General features: G+C 41.1%; 1 protein-coding gene across 2 annotated transcripts in view; it reads right to left on the bottom strand.

Annotated features, from left to right (window-relative positions):
• Window positions 1-12,713, bottom strand: part of LOC102076326 (potassium voltage-gated channel subfamily A member 4) — a 53,743-nt gene extending 41,030 nt beyond the window's left edge. For both annotated transcript variants that reach the window (XM_005455713.4, XM_025901122.1), the window contains exon 1: window positions 9,993-12,713. In XM_005455713.4, coding sequence (XP_005455770.1) covers window positions 11,204-12,676 — 1,473 coding nt within the window. In that variant the 5' untranslated portion in view covers window positions 12,677-12,713 and the 3' untranslated portion in view covers window positions 9,993-11,203. The remainder of the gene's footprint in view (window positions 1-9,992) is intronic.
• Window positions 12,714-12,717: the final 4 nt, after the last annotated feature.

The raw sequence follows: 12,717 nt of genomic DNA, 5'->3' as shown, positions 1-12,717 counted from the left end.
AGCTTGTTCATAAAAAGCTGCAGCGCTGTGGGGTTTTAGGTACCACTCTGGAAAATGAGGGGTGAAAAAAGCCTCAACTTGATATGACAAATCTTTGAAATGCTTACCTTTCCCAATGCCATAACAAATCTGTAATCCTCTGTTGCCCCAGATTGACTGCGTGTGACAGCAAACTTCATCAACACTTTGACCACTCATACCTCTGTGTACACTACAGGTAAACTGGCCATTGAAATACTGAAATATTAATCCATTTTTTTTTTTAGAAACTAAATAAACTCTGCATTCGAACAAAAAGAATTTAGAATTTTATATTGCAAAGTATAGAAAGAAACCCCAACAATCAGATCACCCCCTATGAGCAATTGGCGACAGTGGGAAGGAAAAACTCCCTTTTAACAGGAAGAAACCTCCAGCAGAATCAGGCTCAGGGAGGGACAGTCATCTGCTGCGATCATCTGGGGGTGAGCGAAGGAAGACAAGACAAAAGAGAGACATGGGAGAAAGAGCCAGAGTTTAATAATTTATAATGATTAAATTCAGTAGTAGCATATAAACACAAAGGGAATAAAAAGAGATAAGTGAAGAACTGCATCATGGGATCAGAGTCTATTATACGAGCGGACCCCACCATGAACCGAGTCGTTTGGTACCAGGCCGTGAGAGCTGAGACTTGGGTGTGAAATTTATGGTTTTCAAGGTTTTTATCGTTAACTTGGTTTCTCTGGGTCTTTTCCTGTGTTGTAGTTGTGTCTTATTTTGTAAGAAATATTTACGTGTTACCATAGCGACCAGAAAGCATTAAGGGGTAGAGAGGAGGATGTTACTCTCAGTGTTGTTGGTGCATTTCAGGAGGACAATGCTAACAAAGTTACACAACTACACAGTGAATGTGCGTTTATTATTATATGTGCGAAATACCACAGTTTTTGTCTCGGTCGTGTCATTTTATTTTGTTGTATTTATCCGCGACACCTTAAAGGTCAGTCAGTGAAAATACTGTCTGACATTAAACTGGTCCGTCGTGCAAAAGTAAGCCTGTAGTCTCTGTTAGGATAATAAGGTACTATGTAAAGGACTGAAAAACAAAACAAAAACAAAATAAAAACAAATCAGCTTTTTTTTCTTTTAAATGCTGAACATGCAACAAGCACCATTTTTAATAACTGTAAGGCAATAACATAAACTGTGGGCGGTGAAATCCAATACGGAAGCATATGAGTAATTAGCAATACAATCTTCACGTCTAGAGTGAAGTAACACAATAAAGCCAGAGATGCTGTCAGATTAATGCAGCCAGTTGGAAAGAGGGTATACAGTGGAAGGTGCAGAGAATCAGGTTGCTATTCTTCAATAGAAGGACATTATGTAACTGCTACGTGGAAACCACAAGCTGGTTTAAACTTACAATAGAGATCTAATCCCAGGTGTGTTTTATTAACTGCTCCTGTCCAATGGGGCTGTGAATACAGCGGATACATGGAAAACTGGAGGAACCCAACTGTCTTTGTCAAATGCATGATGGGCTGGAGCAAGTAGGATGTTGACATGGATCAATTAGCCAGTCAAACCTGTTCAAATGGTTGTTTATCCCGTTAAATAAAAATAAAGGTAGTTTACAGTGATAGCAATGACATATTAACCATTAATTGTTTAATCTTTTAAACAATATGCTCTGTTAGTAAAGATTAGCAATACTCTGGATTTTTCTGGCTAAAAGCGAAACAGCAGCACAAATACTGTTGGTACTGCAAAAGTTTATATATGCCAATGCGGTTAGTGAAACAGCTTGCTGGGCTGTAAAAGTAGTGTATTTCATGGGCTTCATCTGAAGTCGGTCTAACAATTAAAATCAAGTGCATTCTTTATTGAACCGTCCATTTACAATAAAAGATAATGAATAATCGGAGATGTTATCCAAAACTGTAGGGTACTTTGATTACAAATGATGCTGAATAGCTCACAAGTACACACAGTACAGTAAAAATATGCAGCAACGACCCTCCAGTTGGAGGCAGAGTGCAAGGAGTTGCAGCGACCAGCTGGTTTCCCAAAGGTTGAGAGCACAACAACCTCAACTCCTGTGCAGCCACTACTGTGACTCAGCCTGGTTGTATGGTTATATTCCTGTATATAAAAGCAGAGTTTCTGGGTGCCTGTGTCATTTTCAGTAAAAAACCCAACCTGCAGCAACTGCATCACTATCCTATGAATTTCTTTATTAAATCTATGAGGTTTTGGCTACACTATAAATGTAAGTAGTTTATTTGAATTACTTTTTATATAGACTGCAGCAGATTAACAACAGACAGCAGCAGGTTTGTGATTTTCAACAATTTATCCCAGTTCATAGCCATAGTATCACTAACAGACTGCATGGAATTGCCAACTTGACCCCATTAAATCAAAAACTGATTGCAGACTGATTTCGTCTTATTGGCATTTTATCACCATGTCGACACACCAAAGTCACTTTGAAGCCAGAAAATGACTGTGAGTGTTTATTATTATTGCACATATGCACAGTAACGTTGTCCTGGTCTCCCACCACTGTTATCCACCTAGCGTGACTCCAGCCTTGGTGTGATATGGAACACCGTGTGTAATCTTTTTCACTAAGAAGGGTATAATTTTGATCCATTCATAATGACTCAACACAAACCTGTAAGGATCATTCAGAAATCATGCCAGAACATACCCACCATTTGTAAAGCTGTCCACTGGGCTCAATTTGACCTTTTGCCAGATCATGTGATGTATGGTTGACACCACTGAGTTAAAGTTAGTTGGGCAAACTTGTTATTCATATAAAAACTGTTTTAATAATTAAGATTTGTTTTTTTTTTTACTCTTTGTGATACCATCACCATAGAAATCATTACTCTGGGCCTTTATTTCCAAAACTTCACAGACTTGCCATGCTAGTTGCTAGCAGTGTCGGTCAAATTACTTGAAAAAAGTAATTAGTTACTAATAACTGATTACTTCTCCAAGAAATAGTCCTGTTATTTTACTGATTACTTATTTTTAAAAGTAATTAATTACTTTATTACTTAGCTATTTAGTTACTTTTTAAAAACATGATACACAATCTGAAAATATAATAAAGCAATAGACCTTTCAGCCTGATTCAATTTTTTCTGCATAATCCACCATATAAAATTGAATCAAATGAAAAGGTCTGTTTTTAAAACTTGTTTTATTAGTTTTAATGTTTTAGCTTCATGCACATTGCATCAAGCAAAAATTAAATTATATACAACGGTCTTTGACTTGAAGACATTTGTTTAACATTTAAACCTATTTTCTGCAAATTCCAGCATATAAAATAAAATATTTTTTTGTGTTTACACTCACTCTTTCAAATAGATGCAAGTAAAATACAGCAGAAAATAAATAGAATCAAAGACTCAGCTGCACTGAGTCCTGTCGCTCTTAATTCTATTTTCACATGTTTAGCAGGAGTGGTGGGCCGGTGCCACAGCGGTCATGTCAGTGGGGGGATCCGGTGGTTTCTCTGTGAATTTCACATTCCCGTGGCGGCGTGCTCGGTGCTTGCTCAGATTTGAAGTTTAATTTTTGCTGTAGAAAGAAGTTTTCTTCCCATGCAGAGTGTACAGCGGACGCTAATGTTTTTGTCACTTTTTACGGAATCAAACTTAAAGTAATGTCAGTACTTCCATGCTTTAAATGCTGCACGGTTGCACTCTCTCCCTCACTCCATATTATCCATTGTTGATCTGCACACGTCAGTTGCTGCCACAGGCGTCGCACGCTCGTACTTCATTGTCATGAGACACTCTCACAAACAAAATCGCGGTTTAGTAGCGCAGTAACGCAGCATGGTTACCGGAAAGTAACAGTAATCTAATTACTTTTTTGCAATAGTAATCCCTTTCTTTACTCGTTACTTGAAAAAAGTAATCGGATTACAGTAACACATTACTCCCATCTCTGGTTGCTAGGCTATGACTGGATAAGGTTTGTTTGGGGGAGGGGTTCTTAACAGCGGGTAAACTAACCCAGCAGAAAAAGTGGCCCACCAAGAAACGCTAATCAGGCTTCTTTGCTTGATTAACAGAGCACTTCTTTTCTAATCCTTTCTCTGTCGGCTCTCTGTCTCTCAATTTTCTCTGACCAATAGATTTGGACAGCAGCTCAGCAATACCTTGTTAACAGCCTTCCTGAGTTTAAAGTGATTAATCACTCCTGCATTTTTTGAACTATTTACTAATGATTTTACAGGAACATAGACTGAGTTGGCTAAATTCGTTTTTAACAAAACAACAACAATTATCACAAATACTCGCACAGTGACAACAGCTGGGATTGTCTATTGTGCACGTTGGCGACGCAGCCGGCTGACAGCCTTTTATCAGGCCTGATTAATGTATTGGCAAGACAGATGAATGGAGAAGCATTCCAGCCTCATGAAATTCCACTCTGTTGTTTGGTTGTTTTCTCTTCTTGTTGCTCTGGATACTTCAACGGAAAAGATTTTATCATTGAGGCATGATGGCTGGTCTATGAGAAGATTATTTCCCATAATTACTTGAAACAGCAAATTAAGGATTCCTTTCTCAAACGAGAAGTCACTATTGTGTTGTTCCGGTCTACGATATTTTGACTCATTAATGATTTTTTTTCACGAAGTCATTGCATTTATTTAAAAAAAGAAATGTGCATGTGGATAATGTGGAAACTGTGAGAAGAATAAGAGCTTTTCCTCTTCAAATTCCAAATATTTGGTTACCTTTTGTAAAGGAAATGACATACACGGAAAATTGTACACATCATGGTTTGTTTCACTTATTCTGGCTGATAAGACATGTCCTCAAGTGATTGTGTGAGCAAGTAGATATTATTTTTTTGACAGCTTCCATCTCTGCCAGGGAATCCCACTTTACACGGTGATGCTAAGGGAATGCACTTCTTCACACAGAAGTTACCACTCTCACATAAGTGGCAAATACAAAACATAAAAAGGGTTTGTTTAGGTCACTTGTTGGTAATCACATTACAGGAAAAGATGACTTTTTGACCACTGTGCCACGAAGCATGAAAATGCAAGCATTCAAACGTGTTAGCGACACATAACATAATCATGGCAGGTCCATTCCTTTGATCAGCAAGTGGAGGGAACTGGTGAGAAAAGGCAGCTTTGCATTGGCAACAAGGGGCAACAAATGAAGACAAATTCAAGCTTGGATGCCAGCAATGCACAAATATAAAACTGAATGAAATGAGGACTGAGACTAGTGCCGGCTAGTAAAATCATTGCATGTCACACTAAGTATGGCGGTTTCATGTAGCCCCAGCATAGTTCCACCCAGCTTCAGGCTAAGCCGAGGTCGAATCAGCTACTAAAAACAAACTTTCTTTTAGAAATGCAAAAACAAAAAGCTTCGGTACTGAGCTATTACGGTACAACCAAATATTAAGCAGATATTAAATTTCACCATCAGTTCCTACTTTATTAATTTCCATAATTTCTGATGTCATACTCACAATCAGAGTTGAACTTGGCTGCATCTGTTTCATGGCCTTCTTCTGTGCCAAAGGCATTACATAAATTCAGGACACGTAGTTTGAATGGCTGCGTAATCAAGCTACTGTTCCCAGAATAAACATTAGTTTGTAGGTTATATGCCAATTATAAGTCATAATAGCATCATTGCTTAGTAACATATTAGGTGTTATAAGGTCTTTAAGGTATTAAAATAGCATCATATAAGCTGAAAGCTCAGGTTTAAACACTGTTTTTTTCTACTCCTAGACCTTCATGATGTCACAGAAAGATACCCCATATGGCAGGTGATCTGAAGGGCTTGATAGCACCCACTACTTTTTATTCCATTTGACATGCTTTACTGCTAATATAGAGTATCTGATAAGTTTTCAAAGTAAAAGACTGAGTCACTGCAGATTAGGTCCTGAAACGTAACATCCTGAAATTCAAACTTCTCTATTAGAGTCCGAGAATAGAAAATGGAGATGGAAAAGATAAGTCCCATTTAAGATTAACAAATATTTTTTGAACCTTTTGCCTATTTATTATACGATTAAAAGAGGAGCAATTAAATATATTTAAATAAATAATTATAATTTGAATATAATTTAAATATAAATATATGTAATATTTGCTATGTCACTGAACTTAGTTTGGTCTTCATTGTAAGCAGACTGTCAAGCTCTCAGTCTGAATATGTTTTATAGGTCTGTCATTGACTATCTTTGATATGTTCCCTGCCTCTTGCCCAGTGTATTCTGGGATAGACTCCAGCCCTCTGTGACCCTGAGTGGGTATAAGCAGATGTAGAAGATGGATGGATGTCTTGGCTGCAGGTAGAAGTCATTTTCCAAACAGCTAAATGAGCCATTTGTCACAGGGGTCAGCCGTGACTTTGACCTATGGTTGTCAGCACAATTTGGCTTCTGTTATGCAGAGCAGGTTGTTTCAGCACAGAGGAGTCAACTCTCACATAAAATGTAGACAATGGACTCGAAGGTGTGAGGAGCTAAAATCAACACATCATTTAAAACAGAAACCCGTGCGACAGCTATTACAAAAAAACAAAAAACTGAGTACCAATCGATTATTCTTAACCATGGGCTGGATGACTGAAAACCTACACAGACATCATGGACGAGCTAACCACTGGGTTAGATTTCCCACAGAAGAAAGGCCACAAACCATACCTAAATGTATTTGCAATGTTTTCATTTTTACTGAAAACTATTTGGTGCCAACGTTTTTGGGTGGAGAGGAGGGGCAGTAGACAAGGAAGAACGAAGAAAGCAGGGGCAATGACACATAGGAAACGATCAGAGAAGACTCGAACCCCGGCCCCTGCAGCTCCTTTGTACATGGGTTAGCTAGCTTAACCACGTCAGCTCTAGCAGCACCAAAGAACAATCATTTTCTAATGCATAAAACACATAAGACACTTCCATCTTAGAAACCAGACTATTTCTAAATAGGAACATGGCCCTTGATTAGTGTTGCTGTATGTGTGAACAGAAAGGTTTAAGAAGCACACTGGACAGGTCACCATACTATCACAGAGAGACAGACAACCATTAGAGATGGCATAATGACCATGGAAGCCATAGACAGGACCTGGCAAGTTGTTGCAATTGAACATATATTGTTTTCGTTACGAGGCAGCGGTGATAACCACCACACCACCGTGCTACCCTGCTGTGCTAAATTTGGATGTTGTAATTTCTTTCTTTTTCACTTTTGACTGCAATAACTATACTTTGCGCTGATGTTGTCTTTTTAAAAATAATAAAGTAATAGTTTGAGTCCAAACTATTACATTAGATTATGCAACATTAAGTTTGCATAAAAAATGCACCTCATCCTTTGTGTTTTAGAGCTGCACATCAACAAGCGCATTTGTAATGAACTTCAAAAAGTGAGTGAGACTCAGAGATCCTACTTGGCAGCCGTGCGCGTTTTGCCCGGCTTTGGCTCTGTATAGCAAAAATGTGACCACTGAAACGCTGCGGTTCGCTGTTGTTTGTACAGTGTAGTACACAGGAGCAATGTAAACAGCATTTATCAACGAGCACTCCATCGGCAGTGGTATAGTAGTCTGGCTGTATTAGCACCTCTTACATGTGTTGGGCTATTATTAGTTCTATCATCAGTAAAGCTGATGGGGCGATCGTGGCTCAAGAGTTGGGAGCTCGCCTTGTAATCGGAAGGTTGCCGGTTCAAGCCCCGGCTTGGACAGTCTTGGTCGTTGTGTCCTTGGGCAAGACGCTTCACCCGTTGCCTACTGGTGGTGGTCAGAGGGCCTGGTGGCGCCAGTGTCCGGCAGCCTCGCCTCTGTCAGTGCGCCCCAGGGTGGCTGTGGCTACAACGTAGCTTGCCATCACCAGTGTGTGAATGTGTGGATGACTGGATATGTAAAGCGCTATACAAATACAGGCCATTTACCATTTAAAGCTGTTCGATTCAGTCAAATAGCTAACTTTATAATCCATCTATTCATATAGTGGATAAGAAAAGCAAAACGCACCCCTTTATCACAGAAGCAATAACAAAATCTTGACACTGGAAAAAGCTGATACAGAAGAGATTACTCAAACTATTCTCTGATTGCCAAAAATGGAAAACTTTGAGTTGATAACCACACGTCATCCGTACTTCCTGTTCTTACATAACCAAATCTGACATTATGTGCCCCTCCCTTTTATGTTCTCTGGTACAATAAAAAGTGGTACATAAAGCAATACCTTTTGAAAAACAACCATAAATAACTCTCACTTGGTCACATGGCCCAGCCATATGGTTTGAATCTGCACTACAAAGACTCCCCCAGTACGTGGCAAAAGCACTCTATGAACAGTACAAGTCACTGAGCTTCCATGGCTCAGGATGACACACGCCGTTGCAGTCAACTCAGCAGCTACAAGCCTTAAAATATGCCTGACCCACACACTTTGCATAAAAAATGTTTTGGATTTTGCCTCTTGCCATAAGCCACATTATGTAAGTGCAAAGTGTGAGGTATCAAGAGGAGATGGCCCTGTGCCAGGAGTGTGCTGTGATGCTGTGGGTGCAGGTGTTGAAAATATCTCGCGTGAAGAGTTCCTCTGAGGATAGAAAGCGCTCCGTGAGATAAATTAGCGCATGCTGATGCAGTGTTAGCATGCAGAGGAATGCTGAGAAGCAATGACAGAGTGAGTGGCGAGGTGTCTGGGTCGATTTTATGAATACAGACGCATTTAGATTTGACTTAAGATGGGAACTGAGCGTTGATGTCATAGCACCTTTTGATGCGTTCTGTAAGTATTCAGAAGACTGAAAAGTCTTGAGACAATCAACTTTTGTTTTCTTGACTTTTCCCAGCATGCAACACAGTTTTTAGAGTTTAAACAGTTTTTTGTTATTTTTTCTTCCTGCATTACTTCTCTATTGGAAATAAAGGCCTAATGTGCCTAATGTATACATATGCGGTAAATAACTTCAAATTTTAAACACAAAGACGTGCTTTAAAACTCGTAGTACTCTGCGTTGATTGCTTATTTGAAAAGTTCGACTGCTTGGCACAGGATGCCTCTTACTTCTCTAAGTTTGACTTATTTCTTGTGCATTGGAAGCTTTTAGTTTCCACATCCCACTTGTGTAAGTGGGATATTTAACTTTGACTGGCTCTCAGACTATTTGATGTCACACAGTCCTGCTTGTACATCCATGTCCTAAACTAAGATTTAGTGTAAGCACTCAGAGAAACTTTCCTCCTTCAGCAGATGGTTGTAAAAACATCCGTCTAGTGCCAGACACACACGCACACAAGCACACACACAGGTCCTTCTGCACTCACACATTCAAGTGAGGAACTTATTTCTTGTTTTTTTCCTCATCTGAAAAACAAAAACTGGATAGAAAAATCTTTAACTAACGCATTTGGAATTATAAAAGAAGCAGTTCAGTATATAACAAAACAGAACAAGTAAACAAGTAAAACGATCTTTTGATGTGCAGCAAAGCAGGGAGTAAATTCTGCAGCACTTAGAATCATCATGCGATCATACTTACTATTTAGTTTTGCAGAAACACAGTTCCTGGTGTTAGATCTTTCCAAATATTTGGCACAAATTCGCAGCAATCTGACTTATGTCACCCTATTAGTTTTGCAGTTATTGGTTTTGCATATGACACTTGAACACAGCTTAAATGTTGTACAGCAGAAACATCAACTGGCCACATGAAGACTGGAAAAATGTGCGCCACATTCCTCCAGCGTCTACAGGGCTTTACGCACGCGCATTCACGCGTGGTTCTGTTGTCAAAGAAACACGGGAGTGTTTGAAAATAAAAGTGAGGGTGTCGTGCTCGGAATAAAAGTGTTTATCTCGAGATGGGACCTTGTTTAGTGGCATATATTTTCCATTAAAAACGTGACTGGAGCTGTTTTGATCATTACAAGGTTGTTTAAAAAAAAATCATTTTCACACACAAGCTGTGGGCCACATACCTTGGAAGACATCCACATCATGACGATCCTCCGAGCTCGCAGATAATCGCAGTCCTCTTGGGGGGGTGAGGCGGGGTGGGGGGGAAAGGAATTGTGCACGAAGTCCAGCAGACAGGAGAGAAAATTGCTCGCAAGCTCCCCTCCAATGAGTTTCCACGATGAGTCATTTTTGCTTTAACTTTCCATCTGCCTCCTTGTAAAGGGATATTGTCATTTTGAGGTGCTTTAAATGAAACTGGGGAAAACTGCTGTCACCGAGGTTCCAACAAGCATGTCCATACAAAACCTGGGGCGAGTCATTTCTCCAGCCATTTTATAAACTGATAATTCCTGTGCTTAGCTCTCGCAGTGGGTCAGCAATACAAGGCTTTTTTTTTTTTCTTTTGGCCTGTTGTGGAAAAACATAGTTGTGTAGGTGTCATAGAAATAACTGTAGCCCTGGTTTACTAAATGCTGTCTTATCAGTTAGCTTTTCTTTAATGTTAAATACTGGAACAGTTACAAAAGACTTATCCGTATTTTCGTTTCCAATTTTTTCTTTTTTCTTTACTTTTACTGGCAGCATATAAAGGGGATTATTAATATCCTTAGTCTGCTCTCTGTGAGGAAGTTGTTCAAACATTCTTTAGCGAAGTGGTCAGAGGATTACTAAATACGCGCCACTTTCATGGCCTACAGCTTCTGTCTCTGAATACAAATCTGCCAAAACCCAGCGCAAAAAAAAAAAAATCTACATTAGTGCAAACAGATTTTGAACTTTATTGCATAACAGCAAAAACGATCCCTATACCTCTCTGTTATTGACAGATGAAACTCATAAAGTGCGAATGCATAGCCTGTCTTCACTAGAATTTCAATTTGATGTCAGATTTGGAAGCCCGCACAGCTTAGATGAACAAATAGACTGGTGTGTGGTGAAGATGGTTTGGGGGAAAGGCTGCTGTTAGAGAAGTGCGCGATGGTTAAAAACAGGGGAAAGAGAGAGATGAAGCATAACAGCCTGCCAATCAGTGGCATGAACGTGTGTGTGTGTGTGTGAGTGTGAGTGTGTGTGTGTGTGTGTCTGAGGCGTGTTTCAAACTTGTGTTGGGGAAGTGTGAGCGGGAGGGGGTCACCTGCTGTTGGGCAGAAATGATGTTTAGAATTATCTTTATAGGGCGTGTTCTTCTTCTTCAGGAAAAATAATTAATAATAATAAACTCTAATTGTAATCACACGTCAGTCTGAATGGATTTTGAGTTAGTACTGTTTTTTCTGCTTATGTCTGTGCCGTTTCCTTTACTGGGGCTCTTGTCCAGCCCGCAAAGCGACTCCGTCACCCCCTCCTCCATTTCCATATACTCCGCTTTGTCGCCGAGCGAGGAGCCAGAGGGCGAGCCTTTGAATTTTCTTAGAAAGTCAGGGAAGTACGGGCAGCCCGGGGGCATGCTCTCCACCACCGGCGGCTGGTCCTCGTTATCGGTCTCCCTGTGATAAAAGTAGTTGAAGTTGGACACTATGACCGGCACCGGGAGCGCAATAGTTAACACGCCCGCGATCGCGCAGAGGGAGCCCACTATCTTCCCACCCACAGTGATGGGCTTCATGTCTCCGTAACCCACTGTGGTCATGGTCACTACGGCCCACCAGAACGCGTCCGGGATGCTCGTAAACTGCGAGGTGGGTTCATCCGCCTCAGCGAAGTACACCGCGCTGGAGAACAGGATGACACCTATGACCAGGAAGAAAATGAGGAGGGCCAGCTCCCTCATGCTGGCGCGCAGGGTGTGACCCAGGATCTGCAGCCCCTTAGAGTGCCTGGACAGCTTGAAGATGCGAAACACCCTGACGAGGCGGATTATTCTCAGGATGGCGAAACTCATCGCGTGCTGTCCGTTGCCCTGATGCTGCGCCAGGTCCGTGCCGAGAGTAATGAAATAAGGCAAAATGGAAACAATGTCTATGGAGTTCATAATGTTTTTAAAGAAGTAAGTTTTGCTCGGACTGGCAAAGAAGCGAACTATAATCTCAAACGAGAACCAGATGATGCAGACCGTTTCCACGACGAAAAACGGGTCGTTAAAAGGTGTAAATCCGTGATCGGGCTGAGAGGAGTTGTTTCGTGGCTGTAGATACTCTTTGTCATCCCTGAACTCCGGCAGCGTCTCCAGGCAGAAAATCACAATAGAAATGACAATAACAAGGACGGACACGACCGCGATCCCCCTGGCAGGGCTCGAGCTCTCCGGATACTCAAAGAGCAGCCAAATCTGGCGCTTGAACTCATCCTCCGGCAGAGGTTTCTCCTCCTCTTTGACGAAGCCCTCATCCTCCCGAAACTTTAGTATCGCCTCCTCCCCGAGTTCATAAAACTTGACCTCCTCGGAAAATATGTCAAATGGGACGTTGACTGGTCTTTTTAAGCGCCCGCCTGACTGGTAGTAGTAAAGAATGGCGTCAAAACTCGGTCGGTTCCGGTCGAAGAAGTATTCGTTCCTCAGCGGGTCGAAGTACCTGATCCTCTTGTCCGGATCTCCCAGGAGCGTGTCCGGGAACTGAGTGAGCGTCTTGAGCTGAGTTTCAAACTTCAGACCCGACACGTTGATGACAACTCTCTCGCAGCAGCCGCACTCGCTGTAAACGTTTTCATATCCGGACTGGGGCCGCCTGTCGGTGATCGACACGGTCTCCTCCTCATCATCCATGTTGCACAAAAAACTCGACCTTTTGCTCCCCCGGTCCCCCC

This window comes from Oreochromis niloticus, linkage group LG1 (assembly GCF_001858045.2).
Source record: "Oreochromis niloticus isolate F11D_XX linkage group LG1, O_niloticus_UMD_NMBU, whole genome shotgun sequence".
Classification (NCBI taxonomy): domain Eukaryota; kingdom Metazoa; phylum Chordata; class Actinopteri; order Cichliformes; family Cichlidae; genus Oreochromis; species Oreochromis niloticus.
This window is presented reverse-complemented; position numbering and strand designations above follow the sequence as displayed.